Genomic DNA, 23,794 nt, shown 5'->3' with positions numbered 1-23,794 from the left:
TGAATTATTTGCCTTTTCTAAGCCATAGTTTTCCCATTTGTGAAATGGATATATTAATATCCGCTTGCCTCATGTAATTGTGAGGATTAAATGTTAGTATGTTAGGGAAATATCACATCATAGATATGAGGTAGTATATTCAGTGGTAAGCTCAAAAGCTCTGTCATTTACAAAATGGCAAAGGGTATTTAGGGTGGTACTTTCTTTATCTCCATTTAGTACCTTGGCATCCTGCATAATACTTGCAGTGCCAACTTTGAAGTCTTTTTCGCATGCCTTCAATTGCTGTAATGACATTTTCGCAAGGGCACAGCCAATCTGTTTTGATCAAGGTGGATACCGTAGCTTTTGTTTCCCAGAGTGATGCCAAATGACATAAATGTTGCGACGTAACAAGGTCTTGCTTGTACCATGTGCAACAGAATGCACTTTTTGGGCAGGTTGGCAGCTCCCCATGTTGTATTAAAGGTTACATAGCAAAAGGGCAAAAGGGGTTTTGTGTACTTCCAAAACTTGTCTTTTTTTTTTTTTTTTTTTCTCCTGCTGAGTTGTATAGTAGAAAATTCACACTCCAGTTTTGGAGTTTAGCTCATAATTGCTGCCATTTTTAAATGTCAAAATATTTTATTTAGCTAACTATAGTTGTTTATGAAATAGGATCCATTTTTTAAATGCCAAGAAGCTCAGCTCATTAACCACTAAAAAGCGGGTCCAAGGGAAAGGCCCTACCACGTGAATTAGCGAATCATAATGTCGTACAACAGAAAAAGCTGTCTGTTCAGAGGTGAAAATCAGAATCATGTAATGGCTATCTGTTGCTTTTTTTTTTTTTTTTTTCAGTTGTTTTCCAAAACAGAAATATTTACTAATATAAATTTTATTTTATTTTTTTGAAATAGGGTCTTGCTCTGTCACCCAGGCTGGAGTGCAGTGGTGTGATCATAGCTCACTGCAGCCTCAAACTCCTGGGCTCCAACAGTCTTCCCCCCTCAGCCTCCCAAGTAGCTAGGACCACGGGCACATACCACCAAGCCTGGCTAATTTTATTTTTGTTTTTTTATAGAGACCAGGTCTTACCATGTTGCCCAGGCTGGTCTCGAACTCCTGGTGTCAAGCAATCCTGCCACCTCAGCTTCCTAAAGTGCTAGGATTACAGGCATGAGCCACCATGCCAAGCCAATATTTACTAATATAAAGTGCAAGTTATTTTGAAAATAGTACCCATTTTCTACTTTCTTCAGAATAATGTCCATTGTCTTTACTTGTTGAAATGTGTGAAGTGGTAGAGTATAGTTTTAAAGTAACTTTGTTTTTCTTTGTGCACAAAAAAAGCATATGTGGGTAAAACACCACTATGAGTAAAATAGGTGATTTCAGGTGTTTTTCTAATAATAGGAATGGTTTGATACCATCTGACTACTTTGTCTGTTATGACCAAATAACCTGTCTGAGATAACCAGGCAGGTGGGCGTGTAAGTAGCGCTAAAAATAACAGAAAGCAATCTTGTCTTTACTATATTTTCCTCTTGGCTACACACACTAATCCAATAATTTATTAGCCACAAATACAGTTTTTATTATTGGGAGAATGCCAATTATAACATAGAACTGAAGAACTGAAAAGAATTTGATGATGTTCTAGGACATTTACAAAATTCCATGTAACCTCTGTAGGCTAATTAGCTTTATCTGTAATTCTCTTTTTCACAGAGCCTTAGTTTAGGGATGTAGTAGTAGTTTAGGGATGTAGTTAGTTTAGGGATGTAGTAGTTAGTTTAGGGATGTAGTAGTAACAGCTCAGGAGCTTCACTTGAAAATTGTGCTTCCTGTGTCAAAATTGCTGCCCTTTCTTTTAACTAGCTGTGTAAACTTGGGCAATGTAATCTGTCAGAACTTCAGTCTCTGTATCTGTGAAGACGGGCTAAATAACCATACTGACCTCACAATTGGTATGAGGATTAAGTGAGCTAATGCACTGTAAAATGCTTAACGTAGTATATGGCACATGATAAGCATTCAACAATATTAGGTGCAGCTATTAATTTTATTATTGTTTTAGTTATTATATAGTAAGCCATTGGAGATAAAGGTGTAATATATCAGATAAGAATAAATATTGCTTTACGAAACAAGGTCGGATGTCATAAGTAAAACAGTCATCTGAAAAGAAGAAAGAACTGTTAAACTTTCTGATAGTAGATGTAAAAAGAAAAATTCAAGAGACTAGGAAACTAGAGTTGAAAAAAACCTTTCAGAAAATGGAGCAAAATTCAAAGAAAAGGAAAATAGGAGAACAAGGTAAAAAATTAAAGGATCTGTCAAGAACCTAAACAGTAGGAGTTCCAGTAAGAAAAGATGCGTGCAAGGAATTCTTTAAAGAAATAATTTTAAAAATTTATCAGAGCTAAAGATCATGAGTTTCCAGATTTAGTGAACTCAGAAAGTGCCCAACAGAGTGACTGCATAAAAGTCATGTTAAGGCATGTTGTTGTGAAATTTCACAGTGCCAAAGGGCAAACTTAGATTCTGTTCCAAAGAGAAGCAGCAGATCAGACACACAGGCTCTAGAGTCACAATGGCTTTAGACTTCTGAACCAAAGGACATTTGAGCAATGCTAAGATATTTGGAAGCAAAATTTCCAACCACTACAATGTACAATATCCAGCCAAACTATTAGTGAAATGCAAGCATAGACTAATGACACTTATGGGCACGTACATTTAAAAAAAAATTTAATTCCCACTCTCCCTTTCTCAGAAAGCACCTGGAGAATGCGCCTTTCCAAAATGAGGAAGTAAACTAAAAAAGGAGAAGACATGGGACCAAGGAAGCAGAAATTACAACAGAGGAGGGGGTCAAAGGAAATTTCTAGGTTGATAGTGAAGGAAAATCCTAGGAAACTTTGTAGAGCAAGCCTACATTGTAACACGTCCAGTCCAGATTGGGGCAGAAACACAGAGGTCTTCATAATGGTTGCTTTAAAAAAAAAAAAAAAAAAAAAAAAGAAGGAGGGGGAGGGGGAAGGGAAGAAAGAGAGAGGGAGATTAATGGTTTATGTGGTGATGTTTGGACCATATTGTGAACTGTTGGAGAGTTCTGTAATATATTTGTGATTGCTCAAGTAGCCACTAACTCCATGAAAAACAATATACAAGATATGAGGTGTAATCAAACATAATCGTAGTAAAATATGTAGCTCAGCTGCAAACAATATTAACAGTCATAATAATCTAAGCACAAAGTACTGATTTAACCAAAATTCATGATGTAACTATATTGAAGGAAGAAGGGAAGAAAGGGGTGTGTGTGTGTGTGTGTGTGTGTGTGTGTGTGTGTGTGTGTGGTGGAACTGGGTATATAATGAAGTAAGAATATTAAAGTTTCATCTTCCAGAATTAGGAAGTCAATAGATAGTTTCTAAAATGGAAAGCATAAGGAACAGTAGGATAAGCTTTAATACCAGAAATATCAATATAAATAATGTCAAGGTTTGCTTTTGGGGAGTGGGATTCAGAGTGAGAGAGAGGGGGTAGATGACCACCACTTTTCATTATAAACTTGATAGCACAGTGTCACTTTGGAAACTTTGTGCTGATATTACTTTCCTTAAAAATTAAAATGAAATTCAACCCCCTCTTACCCCCAAGTAAACCTAAGAATGTTTGCAGACAGAGTTGAAGCCTGGAAAGTACTATGCAAATGTTATGCATTGTTAAAAAATTTCGCAGGGTCACTGTCACATGGATCTAACCGGTGTTTCCACTCATTCTTTTTTAGAACTTCGCCACATGCTGTAGAGTTGTGTGGAACTCCTCAGTCTGTGTTTTGTCTTTTGAGACCTTGTAGATGATGAGGTTCCCAACCTGACTTGTATCCTCTTTCCTTCTATAGTTGGCCTCAGTCCCTTCCTGTTTAAAGTGAGGGGGAACAGACAAAATGATCTCTTAGGTTCTTAGGTCTCTTAGATCTTAGGTGATCTCTTAGATCTGTTTCTGAGATCATTTGTAAAATCCACATCAAAGGACTATGTGAAAAAAAATCGATAACCAATTCACTAATACTGAAGCAGACTGATATCTAGTCTTCCAAAATTAAATGATTTATTGAAATAGTATGGCATTATGGAATAATGAATGAAGCAAAACCTTTAAATTTTAGAATGTGGTTTTCTTTTCCATGTGTTTTTTCACTGATGTTTATTATAATCCTATAATGTGAATTATGATGTTTTGATCTAGGTTGTATGTATTAAGTCATTTTCTAGATAGCTTTTCTCATTTGTTTTGCTGTATCTTCCACATTTGAATCTGAGACAGAGTTAATGGGGCCCTTACTGAACTTATGGGTGAATAATGTGTAATCTTGTAACCAAACTAACTTCAAAAAGCTTGGCCTGAGTATCTAGTTATCTAATGGCTGATTTAGAAGTAATGGAAATAGATCAGGAATGGTTCTTACCGTGCTATAATGACTATTCATATAGCCAACACATTTAAGTGAACCACAGAAGGATCAATTTAATGCTAACATTAAGAGGACAACTGGAACTACCTTTTATAGTTTTGAAGTAAAATGTTACATCACATGAAGCACTTAACTTTATTCTTTTCACTCAGGGAGCTAACAGAATGAGAGGTCGGCTTGGAAGTGTGGACAGTTTTGAGCGGTCCAACAGTCTTGCCTCAGAGAAGGTATCTAACTAGAGCTTATTTACACTAATTACAGCTTAACAAAGTCAGCACCGATATGGTAATATGCATGCTCCAGTATTTTATTATGAATGCTTTATAGCTTTTTAAAAAATAAATATTTGAGACTTTATTATTTTAAATAAGAAGATTCTAGGCATTAGCATGTAGTTCCTTATTCCCTTACAGGCTAACTGTGCTCTGTTAGGCTTTTCATTGTTTGGAGATAGTGTGCTTTGGACAACAGTATTTGAGCAACTATTGATCCAACACCTTATAAAAAATGAGCCATAGATTACTAATTATATACTTGTACAGTGATTTTATTTGTTCCCTTCCTGTGTTACTTTTCCCCCCTCATTTTTAAAAATCATTTTAACTGCAACATCAGGAGCTTCTTTATCTCATAGACAACTCGCAGTAGGTTGGGTTTCCTGTTTCCTGCGTAGTGCAGTATGTCACCTGAGGCACATGCAGCCTATTTTTTTAAATGGAAATATATTAAAATATTTCTATTAAGCTTTCTGTTGATGGAAGTAGGGACTTTAGTCCAGCTATGAGTCTATTATCACTAACCCATGTTTATCAAGCTGAAGATTTCTACAGTGGTGCCTGTTCTGGAAAGTTTTAACAGCATACCTGTCTAAATTGAAAGATTTATGATTTCTACCCATGCAATATGAGATGCATTCCAGCATAGCTCGGTTTTCATTCATTTCCTGTTTTTCCTGTGTTTTTAAAGAAATTTACCTCAGGGAACATGTAATTGAATAGAAACGTCCACAGTGAGGGAAGACACTTAACAGATTTTATTTTCCGGAAGGCTTTGCCATGAGACTTGGACACTTAGGCATTGTAATACTGTTTTGGCAGTACAGGAAGCATGCAATTGATATGTCACGGAAGCCAGGAGATACGGAAACACAGACTCCACCCTCTTTGGTCATGATCTTTTTTCATCTCTCTGGCAACAGTGAGAGAAGTACAGTAGCTATAGCATTTCGTGGCCAAGTGTCAGGGGAGAGAATACCTTTCACTTTTTGTCATCCCTCTCACTTTCTGGCCTGTCTTTACGGATGCTGTCTTACAGCTGCTTATCCGACGATAAGTGGGTTGTGGTGATACTGATTACAGCTGCTTATCAGAAGATAATGGCTTGTAGTGATACTGATTAGCCTATGGCATAAATTCAGTAAAAGGGGGAGAAAAAAAGCAGTTTTGTCATGACTCAGGAGGAAGATGAGGCACACTGTCACTTTTGAGCTCTGTGTTTTGGCAGGTCTGCCATGACCCACTTGGGAAATAAAGGGCTCCCTTCTGCCTGTGTTTCAGGACTACTCACCAGGGGACTCTCCACCAGGGACACCGCCAGTGTCCCCACTGTCCTCAGCTTGGCAAACGTTTCCCGAAGAGGATTCTGACTCCCCGCAGTTTCGAAGACGGGCACACACGTTCAGCCACCCACCTTCAAGCACAAAAAGAAAGCTGAATTTGCAGGATGGGAGGGCTCAGGGTGTGCGTTCCCCTCTGCTGAGGCAGAGCTCCAGCGAGCAGTGCAGGTGAGTCTGACCCTGTCTCCAGGATGGGACCTAGATTCTCATGGCACACAGTTTGGATTACTCTGGAGTCAAGGTGGATGGCGAATTTATGCTGTCGCCAACTTTCAGTTTTGAGAACCACCATAAAAACAATTTAAGTCACCTTATTTACTAGGGGAAACAGGCAAGGTTAAGGCATACCCAGAAAGAAGAGTTATTTCGTTTGGGTGGAAACTCTTTTTTTTTTTTCCTTTCAGAAAAATGGAAAAAACGAGATAACCATGCAATTGTTTTGTCTGAAAACCTGCTGATTACATGTTACTCAGTGTCTTGATGATGATTCTAGAGAAACAAAGTCAGCAGATTTGAAAATAGCATAGCAGTAGGACTTCCTGTTAGCTTACAATAAAATACCAGGGTTTTAAAAGTCACCTGAGTTACTTTCATACATGAGACAATATTTGGCTATATTTTGTTACATAATAAATTAAAGCTAAATATGAAAATTGTTATAAATTGTATCTAGAATAAGGTGATATCTATAAAGAAGAATACATATACCGTAATTGACAGGCAGTGTCCACTTAGAAAAGATCTTACACAGTATTTAAAACATAATTTAACAAAAAGTTGTTTGATATTTGGTGAGAAACAGTAAAGAGGATAAATTTGGAATGATTTTCTTCTTCCTGTGTAACACAGATCAAATTTATATCTTAGAACTCGTTTTGTTTCTCTTATTTACCTATGAATTTGATACAGAAAATAGGGTTAAGTAAAGATGCTGGTTGGAGAGGAAAAGAAAAAACACAACTCAATGTAAAAGGAGAAGGCTAATTTTTATATCATGTGTTACAAAATTTGCCAGCATTTCCTTTAAGGACACGGTTTTATTTTCATTGTTGTTTTCTGAATGATTCGAAATTTTAAAATGAGATATTTTATGATAGAAAAATAAAGTTAACAGAATTCATTATTCTCAGATTTTTTTCTGTGTATGTAAAGGATATTAAATAGTCATATGTATATCAAGATATTTAAATGATCACTTCATTTATATTTACTCAAGGCAATAGAATGCTTTTTTTTTTCCAGGAAAAATTATTTTCAAGAATTAAAGACATCTATCATTTTAGACTATAAATATCTCAATCCTTCCCTCTGTTTTCCACATTTTATAATGTATAAGTTCAAACAATTTCTATCACTATAAAAAGATGCTGTCTGTGTCATTGTGAAAGCTTGCTATGCAAAGAATCTTCTAGATTTTGGGCTTTCAATTAAACTATAGTGGCACAATTCCACTGTCTTCAGGAAAGAACACGGACATTAATGTTTGTTAAGCCAAAGGTATTATGATAACTTCCAACAACCAAACATGTTGTTCTTAAATATTTAGAAGGGTTTATATCTTTAAAATAGTCAAAGTCTTTGAACTAGTGATAATCAGTCTTTCCTTCTGGAACTTGTTTCCTGTAATTATTTGTGCTTTCCTACTTTTTTCCCCTTGAAGTGTCTTTTGCATGTGAAAACAAATACTTTTTGTCCTCAAGTTGTTAAGAATTTTTTAGAGACAAACACAGATGCTTAGAAATACTGTATAGATAAGGAATTCAAATTGTGAAAGAATGAAATTAGGTCATAGTTATCTAAATAGAGAACTGCATGCTTCTTTTTTTTTTTTTTTCATGTAAGATCCAGCCCTGAGCCTTGAAAGGAAAGATTAAATTAATAGCAAGAACCTGTTTATATGCTTTTTCATAGTGAATTGCCAAAATATAAATTAAGACAAATTTGCTGTATTTTCTGTACTCAGCACTCTTTCGTCAGTTCGACGCATGTACAAGGAGAGTAATTCTTCCTCCAGTCTTCCAAGTCTTCACACTTCCTTCTCTGCCCCTTCCTTCACTGCCCCCTCTTTCCTGAAAAGCTTTTACCAGAATTCAGGTAGACTGTCCCCACAGTATGAAAATGAAATCAGGTGAGATCAGTGTCCTCTGTTTGCAAAGCAAAATTTTCTGCAGTGATATACTGATACATTACTAAAAAGTGGTTGATTAATTTTGGAGTGACATTTATGCATCCCTGTGTTGTGCTTGTTCTAATCTGTTTCTAATAATATATTGGTTTCAATTACAATTAATTTTATTAAGAAAACTTTTTCAACCAGTAGCTTCAAAGCTTTTTGATGACATTATTATCTTTTTGAATTATGTTTTTTTGTATTGTTTGTGTGTTTCTTTTTCTCAGATTCCAGAGTCTAAGCTTTATATTGTTAGCACAACTGATGCTAACATATACTAAGTTAACCTTCCCTGATCGTGCCTTTTTTTTCTTGGCCTTTCTAGACATATTTAATGGAATCCAAAAGCCACTGATTGAAACAACTGTACTAAACTGATAAATACAATAATATCTTTATTTTTAAGTATATAAAATATTTCCTAGGCATTTCTTTGATTTTTCAATGACAGACTTTTCTGGATCTCAATATAAATCACACAATGGTTACAAGATCATGTTGATAGCAACTCTCAGATAGCATGAGAGATCTGTAAGGGACCTCCTGAATCTTGTGAACATTCTGTTTTGTTTTGTTTTTATCTCCAGTATGGAAAAGGCATAGCCTGTTAAATCTTACTGCTTGTTCTTTTAGTAACACAAAATTAGATGTAGTGATTTTTGGAGAATTACTTTTTTAAAAAAAAATTAAAATTATACATACAATAATATTGATCACTCAAATTCTTAGTGGGGTGCTGCAACCTCTAGAAAGTAATGGACTTAGTTGGGAACCTTTCTAAATTTGTTGGTGATGTAGATGTTTGTGAGATTCGTTCCTATTTTTGTGTATAGCTTGACTTAATCACTTTTATCGCTGTATAGTATTCCATTTCATACATTATAGTTTATCCACTCTTTGCCGATGGATATTTGGGTTGTTTCTTGTTGTTTGATGATTGGCAATTCTTGTAGTCAGAAGAGGAATACATGTTATCCACTAGCCTGTGTGCCATTAACATCTTCTTGGATATTCTTTTGGCCTATTTCTCTTAGACATAGGACATGCTAAAAGTCAACATATAACTAGGTAGCACTCACTCACTAGTTAAGTTAGACTAATCCTTGAATTATTCCTGAGGATCTTTTGTCCATGTGTGCCTTTTTTTTTCACTTTAAGAAAGATAACTAATACTGGATTAATATAATTTTGATCCTGAACTTTCCTCTGAATTAGTACAAAGTCATGTTCAAACATTGAATTTGATTTATAGTGAAGAAAGTATGTGAAGAATTTAAAGTGCTTTTGGGCACAACCTTATGGAAGAAATTTCAAAGGAAATAGCCACAAAACTAATATAAGGTGTATAGAATATGAAACGAGTTTAGAGAACCAAGAATATACATAAAGATATCAGTTTGCATTATCTCTATAATACTGCCTACTAATAAGAATACAACACTTTCAACCAAACCTATTTGCATTTTCTTATTCTGTTGGTTAAACTGAGCATGTGGAGAATCTCAGTTTCCTTCCTGAGAGAACCATGCCTGAAAGTGACAATTAGCAGTACCCATTAAGAAGATCAAAGGTTAGCTGTAACTAGGATGTAAAGCACAGAAGCGGTGGCTTCTGTCTATAAAGATTATTCATATTGTTTAATGTAAGATTATTCATTTGCTTTCAGGAGTTCCTGCTTAGCTGTATGTATAATTTTTGCAAATAGCTTCCCAAAGCCCTCTATACCTCATTCTAATAGAAGGATATTGAAGTCAGAGGGCAAATATACATTAGTTTTGGGTTGAAAAATTTCACCTTTTTGTAGCTGTGTTGTTTTTGTAGCTGTAGCTGTATTGAAATATATGGCAAACTTTTAAAATTCTAAGATCATTAAAAATCATTGTTTTCTGTATGTTTTAATGTTTTCTTGGCTATGTGCAGTTCTAAAAATCAGAGAGTACTTTTGTACCATTTTCTACATTTTGTAAGTTTGATAGCATAAAATCAATAGGCCAAAATTATACTTAAAAAAATTGTTTTCCCAGAAAAGGACACCAATTAAAAGCACACAGCTCAGTAGATTATCGCAGAGTGAACACCTCTATTTCTTCTTCACCCCGGTCAATAAATGGAATGCTAGCAGCATGTGTGCAGCTCCTCCCATGTCCCCCATCTAATCACCATCCCCATGCTGACCTCAGACATCCTAGATTAGTGGTGCTTGCTTTTGAACTTTACATAAATAGAATGATACAGCCTATCTTCTTTTATCTTGCATCTTTCACTGACATTCGTTTGTGAGATTTATTCCTGTTTTAATGAGCATTTTACTTCATTCATTTTATTGCTATATAGTATTCCATTTAATATATCTGAATTTTTCCATTCTCTTGTGAATAGACATATGGGTTGTTTCTAGGTTTTTGGCTTCAAAAAGAGTCCTGTCTTCACTATTATTATACATGTCTTTAATGTACCTACATATGCATTATTATTATTATTATTATTATTATTATTATTCTTTGATATGGAGTCTTGCTCAGTTGCCCAGGCTGCAGTGCAATAGCGCAATTTCGGCTCACTGCAAGCTCCGCCTTCCGGGTTCAGCCATTCTCCTGCCTCAGCCTCCTGAGTAGCTGGGACTACAGGTGCCCGCCACCACGCCCGGCTAATTTTTTTGTATTTTTAGTAGAGACGGGGTTTCACCATGTTAGGCAGGATGGTCTCGATCTCTTGCCCTCATGATCCACCCGCCTGGGCCTCCCAAAGTGCTGGGATTACAGGCGTGAGCCACCGTGTCCAACCCTACATATGCATTATTGATGAATATCTACACAGTAGTAAAATTGTTGGACAAAATGTTCTCTTAATAGGTTTATCTCAACCAGTAAGTCACTTCAACATAAATGTACAAGTTAGAAGCTTGGAGAGTTTTAAATTTGTATTTTGAAATAATTTCAAATTTATACTAACGTTGCAGAAATATTGCAGAGGATTCCTGTTTAACCATTTATCCAGGTTAATCAAGTTTTTATATTTTGCTACATTTGTTTTATAATTTTTGGTCCATTTACATATATATACATACATATATATGCACATCTATATTTCCTCATTCTAAGCCGTTTGTGAATAAGTTGCATGCATCGTGTTCCTTTATTCTTAGTACTTTAGGGTGTATTTCCTAAGAAAAAGGGTATTCAATTCTAGAGCATGGTTTCTGAAACCTTGTGGTTCCTGAACTCTACATTCTCATTATCACTTGGTTTAGAGAGACTATCATGTACACATAATTACCATGATATCTGAAACTATTCAGAATAGTGAGGGGAGAAGGTTGTAGTATGATCAGTTATAATTTTCTTGTCACTTGAGTACTTAATATCTTATTAGTTGCATAAAATGGATCTCTAAATATGCATTGTCAAGTAGAGAATATGGTAGGGTAGGAGATAGGCTAACAATACTATTACTTTTTTTTTTTTTGAGACAGAGTCTCGCTCTGTCGCCAGGCTGGAGTGCAGTGGCGCGATCTTGGCTCACTGCAAGCTCCGCCTCCCGGGTTCACGCCATTCTCCTGCCTTAGCCTCCGGAGTAGCTGGGACTACAGGCGCCCGCCACCATGCCTGGCTACGTTTTTTTTTTTTTTAATTTTTAGTAGAGACGGGGTTTCACCATGTTAACCGGCATGGTCTCGATCTGACCTCGTGATCCGCCCACCTCGGCCTCCCAAAGTGCTGGGATTACAGGCATGAGCCACCGCGCCCGGCCTACTATTACTTTTTTAAAAGCACGTTAATTTGAAATTTTAAATTCAGATTAGGCATCCTTTTCCAGGACCACTATCCTGAATTATTGAAAACATGTTAGGTTACTGTTTTTAAGCAGGCTGAGAAAAAGGAGCCAAGATCTTTTTAATAGTTGGTTAGTAGATTTACTTGCACATAACTGAAATAATAGAGGAGAGGGAATGTGTGTATTTTTTGTTTTACCTCACTTTGAATTAATTTTTCAAAATTTAATGTTATTTCATTGTTTAGTAAACTTTAATTTATATGATATGGCATATTTTTATAACATCTGTTTATTAAATATTATCACAGGCATATTTGTTACTTTTTACAATTGCTTCTCAGGTTTTAAGGCTGTGCTTAAATATTTATTAATGTTGAAATTTATTGCTCAGAAGTAAATGACAGTCAAAAGAAAGTAAATGATAGATATTACTTCTATTTACTTATAAACCTTTTCAATGAGAAAATAAAATCTTTGATGATGAAGTACTTTGTGGTATAGTTTTTGTTCTTTGTTTCTCTTGTATTCAGTGAAAAAAATAGTATAATTATTCATTGTAGTTCATTATTGAAGTAACCTTACCATGACTTATTGATGACTTATGGGAATGTCTTTTATTCTGAATCCTGATTTAGACATATTTCTCTTTGTGTGTGCTAATTCCATTCCTTGTTTTCCTGTTGTGCCAGACAAGACACTGCTTCAGAATCAAGGTGATTAGAGGTCTAAATATTTTTATTAAAAAAAATTCACAGATTCTTCCAACTGCACATCATCATTAGTTTCAAAAGCAGTTTTGTTTGTCTCCTGAATGCATGCCATCTTTCTGAGTGCTCTGAGGTCTACACAGTAGGGAAAATGTGACCCTTGCTGTAATCAGACCATGAATTACCATGTAAAATGTTGATTGCAAACAGAAATCCTGTTTCTACTCTATTCCATGCTGAAATTTCTTTAGAGCTGTGCTGTGGCCTTCAACCAAAGCCTAATTTTAATTTTAAATTAATGGAAGTGAATTTGCTAGTTAGGGTGTACATATATGCCTAAGTGGAGTTTATTCCAAATGCCAAGAAGATGCAGAAATGAGCATCCTAAAGGAAGCATACTCACAAAATTGAATCTGCCTTTCAACTGAAGAAGACTGTTCATTTATTTCTGTTCACCTAAATTCCTGTCACCTTGGTCGCTTTGAGACACTGCTAAAGCCGTTCAGATCTCCCATTTGTCTGGACACAGGAAACACCTAGTTCCTTATTATGGAAGTGTGACCGCATCTGTGTTGACATCTCTTGACTCACAGGCTTTTTCTGTGGTAAACATCCAGAATCACTGTTAACAACCACTACAAATAACTGTCCTCTGCTTTATTCCCGTCTCTATATGTTACTCTTATCATGAGCCCAGTGAAAAAGATACATGCCCATCTTCCTATTTGGGGCCACTGTTTAGATTTCTTTGTAGCTAGAGTAAAAATGTTAAGTATTGCGCTAGAATGAGATGTTCAAGGAGAAAAAACCCTCAGAAAATTATTTTGGCAACAATGATTAGATTAAAAAGTGACTTCTTTGAGACTTGTAATTGGCAAATCTCAGTCATGGTTAGGTGTAAGACCATTTAAATAATACTTCTTACCTATTCTTAAAAGCCTAATGGAAATGTTAGTTCTGCCTTGTGTCATTTTAGGTTTTGCTACAGGTATGGAATTAAGTCCGTTTATTACTTGAGAGATAATCTAGCCTACGATTTCCTTATTTTACATGTGGTTAGCTTGAACTCCAAAGAGCTTTTATATTTTGTGTGATTTTTTTTCAGCTTGGGTCATAAGGATATAAATAAACATATGAGATACCCAGATATGTTTTAAATTCCAATATACTGAACTTATTTTCTTAAAATCTGCAGTGTGTCGAGTTTAGGAAATAAAACTCTTTTTTTTTCTCCTCCTTTTAGCTACACGTTGTTCCACTGACTATCTCTTTTGACTCATAGGTCAAATACTATGTATTGATTTCCACTAGAATAGTTTAATCTCAATTTTATTTAATTAGTAAATATTTTCCATAGGATAACAGATGTGTATGCAGTTGAAAGCCAGAACCTATATAAACTGTTAGTGCACCTGATACAATTATGAGTTAAATTGTACTGTGGATCCTGTAGAAAAAGTATGGTTTCATTTCTATGGTGTTTTACGTAGCATTTCTTAAGGCTTACAAAGAGGAAGGTTTTTCAGCTTTCGGTTGAATAGTTGCTATCACACTAATCAAGTTTTGATATCTATCTTATGTTGTAATTCATGGTGATTTAGTTATAGATTTAGCCAGTGTTTAGTCATTTATTTGGACTTTAGAGATAGAGTCTTGCTGTGTCATTCAGACTGAAGTGCAGATACTGGGAGTTTCAGCTGGGTGCCAGAGAGTTGGGGGATAGGAGGCAGGTTGCTGCTCAGCAGAATACCACCTTTGTGAGACTGGTCCTGACAGAAGAGTTTACCTTTGTGCAAAGTGTATGTACGTTGCCCTGACAGGAAGTAAAATACGACTACATCCTTCTTAAAGTTGAGTCTCTGTGAGTGGTCATTAGAGCACCTGCATTCTGCACAATAGTCAATGAATTCTTTTAAAGCAGGCAAGTAGGCGTTACAATTCTGTGTTAAAATAAGAAGTATGATGTTAATTTAAGAGTTGATCTGGTGAAGGCTATAACTGCTTGTTCAAGGATATGTTAAAAGGCTATCTTGAAGCTTTGACAAGTTCATATTATAGCATTTGATGGATGCTATATACAAAGGACTTAGAAATAGCCTTCCTACCCTATATTGGGGAATATATGTAATATGGGATATTTTCTCTCCATATAAAGGCTTAATTTGTGTTCACAAATTGTGGTTCTTAATTAATTGGTGAGTGGTAAGAGGGAGTATATATACAATATACCAGTCAAAAATGGGTGGGAGTTCTCCAAGTTATATTTCTTTCCTAGATACTCATTTTTAACTTTGTGAATTTCTGATAGAGGTAATGCTGGCACAGAATACTTTTCCTGAATATGTGTCTTGGGAAGCAGTTTCATAATACACATGTTTAGATTCCAAAATACAAAAGAAGAAGGAAAAAGATTCTATGGAAACATAAGGGAATGGTTATAATTTGCTTCATGATTTTAAACATGTAAAGATGATTAAAATACCAGTGTCTGTATATTCAACTGTATTAAGGTGTTTTTTTATTTGGTCCTTCTATTTACAGTTAAAAGTATATACATTTTGGAATGTAATTATTTCAAAGCAAAGAAAAGGAAGTGAGACATTTACATAAGCGAGCACCTGATAGTACTCTGAAGTTATTTCTCTGTTGGTATAAAATTAATCCATTAAAAAATGGACAGAGAAGTACCCAACACAGAGGCTTAGTGCTAATTGGAGACTTAATTTTTCACCAGAAATGCAGAGGATCCTGGGGATCCCAACAGCTTTGTTTTTGTGGTCCTATAGAGCTTTGTTCAGAACTAATGCAGAGTATTTACGCTGGCAGGATAAGCTGCAGTGCCTAATGTCTGGATTCTGGACCACCTAGGTTTGCATCCCGGCTCCTTCACTTTATTATCTGTGTGACTGTGGGCAAGTTACTTAGCCTCTTTCTACTTTAGTATTGTCACTAAAAATGGAAGTAGTAATGACACCTACCTTGTAAGGTTGCTGTAAGGATGAAATTATTTCCTATTTGTAAAATGTTTAGAATAATCGATATCTGGCATGAAGTGTATGCTGAGAGTCTTAGCTTTATTATTATTACAGTAAACACCGCATGTTGTTTTGTTTTTATTTTTAGTCGAAAAGTAGACATTATGCTTTCTTATCTAAGTTTAGTTAAAGGAAAAGTCAATGTGATAACTAATATTGTAATAAAAAACAAACAAACCAAAAGAAATAAACTCCCCCCACCCCCATCCCAGTGTAGTTTCCAAGTTGGGTTATAGGAATTTTGATGCAGTGTTTCATTTGGTTTTGATTCTTGCAATTGCCACCTTAAGAATGTCAGATTGCTGACTAAATGTAAATCAAACAGGAAACTGTTATAAGTTGCATAATTGCACTGACTGCTTAAATGTTTATTGGGAACTTGACTTCTGAATACGGATCTTCTCTTATTAAAAGCAGAGCTGCTTTTGCCATATCTCAGCAACCAACTGCATTTTCAAGATGTCGATTTTTAGTACAAGATAAAGGGTCAATGGTTTGTTCTGTAAGTTCTTCTTTTCAGTATATTATTATCTTTTATTTTTACTGCTAATTTTTTGGCTTATTACTAGTCATTAAATTCCAGACACGGGAGAAAAATATGTCATTAGGCAGTTTATTCATATTATAGGATTTAAAATTTTAGGTTTATGAAATTTCTGAATATGTATCAGTGGGCTAATGTGAATACTGTATGCACCTCTTTTATAACATGCTGCCCCCCCAAACTTTGTATTTTATAGGCAATCATGAAACTGATATGGGTACAGCTCAGTTTTATTTTTAGTACCTTCTAAACACTTGATATGTCATTAGCAGTGAATTGGAAGGTGATTCTTACAAGCTGTATTAATTCCAGCATTAAAATATAAACATTTCAGAATCCTTGGATTTGGTCAACTCTGGTTTGTTAGAGCACTAAAAAAGTCAAGATAAATTAATATTTGTTGATCTTTTGCCCTGTTGGAGCATTGAAATAGTGCTTTTAAATAAGTATTTCATTTAGCTTTCAAAGCTTAAATTATAAATTAGATGCCTTTATATAGGAAAGGAATAACACTTACTAGAAAAAATATGCTTTTTGTTGTTTATTAACAGCATTGCCATGGTCAATACCTACCAGTGCCATCAACAGTTCAGAACACACTTTAGAAAAACAAAGCTATTAGGACTTGACTCCCAATAAAGGGTTTTAAGAAGGTAGATCTTTTATTTATTCCTGACATGTTAGCCTAGCCAATATTTTTGTCTGTTTCACTTAACCTTCAGAGTTAATATGTTATTTAGTTTTATAAAATATTAATTTATTCAGTAGATATTTTTGAGTGCTTATTATTTGCCCATTACTACACTAGAAGCTAGAAATATACCTATGAACTGGGCATTTAGCAAATAACTGCCAGCAAGATCGTGTTACAAAAATGAAGATAATGAGTACTTCAACAGTATTTATTGGGTTGTCACTATTATATATAGAACATTTGAATCATATTTTTAAAAGGGAAATACTTGCATTAATGTTTTCCAAAGTGCAAGTAAAAGAAAAAAATATACATATATATTCAATATTTCAGGAATTTTTTTTTTTGGTATTGTTTTGTTTTGTTTTGTGAGACAGAGTCTTGCCCTGTTGCTCAGGCAGGAGTGCAGTGACGTGATCTCGGCTCACTGCAACCTCTGCCTCCTGGGTTCAAGCAGTTCTCCCACCTCAGTCTCCTGAGTATAGCTGGGATTACAGGCGTGCACCACCACACCTGGCTAATTTTTGTATTTTCAGTAGAGACAGGATTTTGCCATGTTGGCCAGGCTGGTCTTGAACTCCTGACCTCGAGTGATCCACCTGCGTCGGCCTCCCAAAGTGCTGGAATTACAGGTGTGAGCTTCTGTGCCCAGCCTCAGGGAGTTTTTAAAAATTTTTTTTAGTTATAATTTTATTTTAAGATGGAGTCTTGCTCTGTTGCCTAGGCTGAAGTGTAGTGGTGCGTTCTCGGCTCACTGCAACCTCTGCCTCCGGGGTTCAAGAGAACCTCGTGCCTCCCAAGTAGCTGGGATTACAGGCGCCCGCCACCATGCCCAGCTAAGTTTTTTTTTTTTTTTTTTGTATTTTTGGTGGAGACAGGTTTTCACCATGTTGGCCATGCTGCTCTTGAACTCCTGACCTCAGGTGATCTGCCCACCTCGGCCTCCCAAAGTGCTGAGTTTACAGATGGTGAGCCACAGCTCCTGGCCACTGCCTCAGGAATTTTGAACAATGGACACGTATTAGGGTTATAATGTTATCCAGGATATATAATAACCAGAGTTTGACTATATTGAGATATATGTATCAAGTAATGTACTTTCTAACATATCACATCATAATACTTACTGTCTGCACAACAGCTCAGAAGTCTTTTTTTAACTTTAATTTAGTCAGTCCAGAAGTAATGTTTCCATAACACAGATCCAGACTAGAACTAACTGAATTGACTGAGTAAATAAAGATACGATAGGCAGTTGCTGAATTGCTCTTCTCACTATTAATTGCCTCAACACTATGGAGTTCCTTTGAGTATCTGAGGGTGGCTGTTCTGGCTGAGCTTTGTTTCTGACCTCAGCACTGACCTTTTTGATTCCATCAGAAGTCTTATACCTTCATTTGTTGGTATCATCACCTGTAAATATTGGTATCCTCATCGTTCTCTCAGGCAAACTCAGACTGTGAAACTTAAAAATGTAAGATATCCCTGCCACTAACAGCACCAATTATTGTGAGGTCTTCCAGCAGCAAACATAGTTGATCTCAAAAATAATTTTGAGTCATACTGACCTTTTTTTGCAGATAGGCCATCATAACTCAAAGTGGTGTTTTCTAGGAAATGAAATGTTTACAGTAGAGGAGCATTTTCCTATGCACTAATATAGAATGATGTGACACTCCTCCCTGCCCCCCCCCAAAAAAAATTGAGGGAGGTGATTCTAGAGTCAGTTAATTTCAATAAGTTGGGGAATTTCTATACACTGTTTCCCTGTTGGAGAGGTACAATGCATGCCAGTGTATTAACAGTCTCTAACAAGTACTGCTATAAAGAAATCTGTTAACATTTTTTAACAGGCTGGGTGTGGTGCCTCATGTCTGTAATCCCAACACTTTTGGAGCTGAGACAGGAGAATTGCTTGAGCGCAGGAGTTGGAGACCAGACTGGGCAACACAGTGGGACCCTGTCTCTATGACGATTTTTTAAAACAAATAGCCAGGTGTGGTGGTGTGCACCTGTAGTCCCAGCTACTCGGGAGGCTGAGGCAGGAGGATCTCTGGAGCCCAGGAGGTGGAGGCTGCAATGAGCTGTGGTTGTGCCACTGCATTCCAGCCTGGGTGAAAAAATGAGACCTTATCTCACAAAATAAATAAGTCGATAAAAATTTAAAAAGATCTATTTTTTAACTTAGGCGTCCAATCTTATTTGACCCCAGTTGTTTCTTAGTATATCACCTAACAATAATCCCAAGGTTGACTGTTCTGCCTATATTCAGGTTATCTTCTGCCATGATCCAACTATTGGTGGCTGACAATTCAGAGACAGATCTTAACAGTCATAGGCAATTAGAAACAGTCTTTATTGACATGTTCTATAAGAGCTCTAACAAAAGCACTTTGTGAGCCTTTTACGGAATATTTACCTTGTTTTGAATAAGCTATTCATGTTATTTCCTTAGCAAAGCATGAGTTAATGACTTAAGCAACCTGTATTCCTCCTTATAAGTGCTTCTGTTCCTCAAATTAGAACTAGGACTGGTTGGCTGCTAAGGAATGAGTAGAAACAGGGGAGTTTCTCTTGACTGGGCTGTGGCCTAGATTGCTCTTTCCCCAGGATGTGGTGGCCTGGGTGACTAGTGTGCCTGGTGACGCATTGCTCCATGTTGCCTGTGGCTTGTGCTTGCCCGTGACGGAACTTGTGAATGGCTTGTGCTACCAGTTGGTTGTGAAGTGCCATGATGTGCAGCTCTCCTTACAAGTGATACGTTTATTTGCTTTCCACAGTGATGGAGAAGGGAGGAAAAGGACCTCGTCTACCTGCAGCAATGAGTCCCTAAGTGTGGGAGGAACCTCTGTCACTCCTCGCCGGATCTCCTGGCGGCAGCGCATTTTCCTCAGGGTTGCTTCTCCCATGAACAAATCACCCTCAGCAATGCAGCAGCAAGGTCTGTGTGGTGCTCCGCAAGGCATTCATCCCTATGAGTGTCAGAAATTAGCTAATGGAATACAAATGCTGTGTATAAAGAGATTTAAGTGATGACCGTGTAGAAATTACTTTCTGTATGTGACACAGTGGTTTGTCTTTCAGGTACCATTAGAAAACATTAGACAGTCAATACCTGATTGTTGAATGAATGAATGAGTGAGAGAGTTTCCAAAAACCTGTACTTGGGCCTACTCCACAAGGTAGAGGGAACTCTGATAGTGCTAGGAAAGAAGTCATGTGTCCTTTTTCTTTCTTTTCTTTTCTTTTTTTTTTGCCCCAGAGATCAGGCCTTGCTCTGTTGCCCAGGCTGGGGTTGCAGCAATGTAATCATAGCTCACTGTAGCCTTGAACTCCTGGGCCCAAGCAATCATCTTGCCTCAGCTTCCAAAGATCTTTTTATTAGAAAAGCAACAGAGCCTTTTATAAGAGCCACACATAAAACAAACTGATGTAGAAATATTGAGCAATAAAGGAATGTATACAGTGCACTAGGCAAATACTAAGCAAGAGAGAGCACAGGCAGCTCTTTTTGATTAATTGACTTATTAAATTAAAGCCAAAGCATCCGAAGAGGCAAAGCACATGTAACAGTAAACAAAAGGATAGAACAATCACGAGAACATACATAATGATGTGATTTTGAGAGCTAGAAAATAACACCTAAAAGAATTCTGGAGTGAAATCACTAAATTAATAGCTCCCATGGGAGATTTTAACATATTCATCTTTAGAAATTAAACATAAATAGTATTTGAGTAACACAAATAAATAAGCTTGACCTAATATTTATACAGAACTTTGCCTCCTATAGAGAAAACTCACTAATTTTTAGCACACTTGGAACATTCATAAAATGTAATTATGTACCTGTCCACAAAGATTTTTAAGTAAATCATTTTGAAATTCAGATAACCATGATCGTTTATACAAATATTATCTGACCACAATGCCAAAAAAAGAAAGAAATCAAGGATTAGAAGACAAGTAGAATGACACGTGTTTGGGAATAGAAAACTACTCTTGGAAGCTAGTAGGAAGAAAATTCGATGATTAGAGTCTTACCTATTGAAATGGATCTAGGGAGCCGTTAAAAGCCATGAATATGTTTACATTAAATCAAGAAGGCCAAAAATTAGTTATACTAAGTGTTCAACTCAAAAAGCTAGTTTGAGCCAGGTATTAAAATTTTAAAACAACAACAGGAAAACATATGGAAGTAAATAATAAGAGTAAAGGCAGAGGTCAATGAATAAAAACAAAAATAGAAGGAAACAACTGGTATTAATAAAGATGAAGTTAACTCTGCCTGAGATGGTCAGAAAAAGCTTCACAGAACAATGAGATATTTATTTAAACTCATTGCTGGAAGAACCGTGCTTTAGAGAGAAGGAATGACGAAGCTCTGGAGTCATTTGAGTGAACTTTTCAGATCAGAGGATCATGAGAAATTCAGCATGATGGATGCAAAGAATGGGAGATTGATATATGATACTAGAAATCTGAGTGGAGACCAGAATCTGAAGGGACTTAAGTGTTAGTCCCAATTTGTTCTTGGGATATAAGCAACCATTGAAATGTTTTAAGAGATGTGATTATGGTTGTTAATAGGAAAATCATTGGCAGTAGGAAGGGAGAGAATGAGTCACCTGTTAAGGTAGTGTTGCACATGGAATACTGCACGGCCATGAAAAAGAATGAAATCATGTCCTTTGGAGCAACATGGATGTAGCTGGAGGCCATTATCCTAAGAATTAACACAGGAGTAGAAAACCAAATACTGCATGTTCTCACTTATAAGTGGGAGTGAAACATTGAGTACACATAGAAACAAAGAAGGGAACATTAGACACTGGGACCCCCTTGAGGGTGGAGGGTGGGAGGATGAGGATTGAAAACTACCTCTCAGGTACTGTGCTCACTACCTGAGTGGTGAAGTCATTTGTACATCGTACCCCAGAGTCACATAATTTACCCATGTAGCAAACCTGCACACGGACCCCTTGAACCTAAAATAAAAGTTGAAAAAGAAAAAGAAAAAGGTGTTGCAGGAGGAGTGAGCAGATGGAGTACTGTGCTCAGCCAGGAGAGACCCAGCATTGCTCACTGGCTCTGCTTCTGATGGATTCTGATGGATTCTGATGATCGATGTAGACCTTTGGAGATCACTGATCCCTAGCCACTTAATTTTCTTGTTCCTCACAGCCAGAGAATATACGTAAGTAAATTGCAGAAGTGTTGGACTCAGGAGAGGCCAGCTAGTTTTGGGGCACCTATCTTACAGAGCTCTCTGGGTAGAAAGAAGAAGTGGTGAAATGACCTATGCTTTTGTTTCATCATGACAGGGAAATCTAGAAGGGGAATTCAGTCTAGTGAATTCGCTTAAATATTAGCTCCAGAAACTAAGTTACGGGGAAAGCGGCTTTGTGACATTTTTAAGTGTAGAAGATCAGATGAGAATGTGAATTCTACAGAAACTTGTGTAGTCTGGGTTACTGCTAAGGAATGCCTCTCACTGTGTTCTTCTTGGCAGATGGATTGGACAGGAACGAGCTGCTGCCACTGTCCCCCCTCTCTCCAACCATGGAGGAGGAACCGCTGGTTATATTCCTGTCTGGGGAGGATGACCCAGAAAAGATTGAAGAAAGAAAGAAATCAAAAGAACTGAGGAGCTTGTGGAGAAAAGCTATACACCAACAAATCTTGTTGCTTCGAATGGAAAAAGAAAACCAGAAACTTGAAGGTTAGCCATTCTAACAGACTAAATGCTATGATGATATGATTGAAGGGTGTAGGTTAAACCTACCTTTCTCTCCCCATACATGCCATCTGCACTCAGTTTTGGACTGTATGCACACTTTAAGAAGAATATCTGCTGATTATAATTGTTGATTTCCATTTTGTGAGGTGGTTGTAACATGGGAAAGGTCAGCTTAAGATATTTCTGGTTTTGTTTTAAATGGGTTTGTATTTTAAATAGATTTAAGACATAAAAAACCCTTAGAATATATTTAGGTAAAATAGAATGTAGATAACATGGAATCAATGTATTTGATGTGTCTGAAAGTTTATTATCTTAGTGTCACTTCTAAAAAATCCTTAAATATGAGAAAGCAAATTTTTTCTTTGAATGTGATTTTCAAGTTTCAGGTTAATTACATTCATAATGGGAGAAATATGCCTACTTCAAATAAATTCTGCTTACATTGTATTCAATTTAACTATTTAATTATAATTATCTGTTATCAAGCCAAATCTGTTCCTATTTTTTGTTAATGCTTTGTAAATTTTCTACTTAGCAAAATTATATTCAAGTTATTATATTTATAATCAAATAATTTATAATAGATTTTGTACTGTTTGTGGTGGTTTATTGCTAAGTTTATGATTACCAAATGCTTTGGAATGTGTTTTTCAGCCTTTGAAAGAATGATGTAATTTACTCCAGTACTGATAGAACCGCATATAAGGAGATGCCAAGAAATCCAAAAAATGTATACCTTTCATTCTTTTGGGAAAATCACTTAACCTGAAGGGGCCTCATTTTTACACTTGTAAAATGAAACATTTAACCTAAGTGGTCCGTTTGACCTTTAAGATTATTGGCACAAGTATAATTTAGGTATTTCTCTCACTTGCTTTTATTTTGTTGTCTTTCCTAAAGCTTTTTTAGTGCAGGTATTCCACATTGCTGAGTTTATCATTTACCTTAAAATTCCTGTTAGTACACCTATGATTCAATTCAATTTTTTATTTTAACAATATGTAGTTTGCAAGAGCACATTTTTAAAAATTGCTGTTGGCAGAGTGA

At 36.2% G+C, this 23,794-nt stretch overlaps 1 protein-coding gene across 15 annotated transcripts in view; it reads left to right on the top strand.

Annotated features, from left to right (window-relative positions):
- Positions 1 to 23,794, top strand: part of TBC1D4 (TBC1 domain family member 4) — a 209,680-nt gene that overhangs the window by 161,060 nt on the left and 24,826 nt on the right. For 6 of the 15 annotated variants that reach the window (XR_012427016.1, XR_012427017.1, XM_005586003.4 and 3 more), the window contains exons 9-12: positions 4,618 to 4,692; positions 6,022 to 6,248; positions 19,785 to 19,945; positions 22,517 to 22,726. Coding sequence is in view for 11 of the 15 variants with exons in the window: in XM_005586003.4 (XP_005586060.3) it covers positions 4,618 to 4,692; positions 6,022 to 6,248; positions 19,785 to 19,945; positions 22,517 to 22,726 (673 nt within the window). In the remaining 4 variants the exon portion in view is untranslated. Of the gene's footprint in view, positions 1 to 4,617; positions 4,693 to 6,021; positions 6,249 to 8,043; positions 8,209 to 12,713; positions 12,738 to 16,154; positions 16,269 to 19,784; positions 19,946 to 22,516; positions 22,727 to 23,794 lie in introns of those variants that run through there. The other 9 variants (XR_012427014.1, XM_005586000.4, XM_065533322.2 and 6 more) reach the window with 4 other exon arrangements.

This window comes from Macaca fascicularis, chromosome 17 (assembly GCF_037993035.2).
Source record: "Macaca fascicularis isolate 582-1 chromosome 17, T2T-MFA8v1.1".
Lineage (NCBI taxonomy): Eukaryota > Metazoa > Chordata > Mammalia > Primates > Cercopithecidae > Macaca > Macaca fascicularis.
The sequence above is the reverse complement of the archived record's forward strand: the minus strand, read 5'-3'. Positions and strand labels throughout refer to the sequence as shown.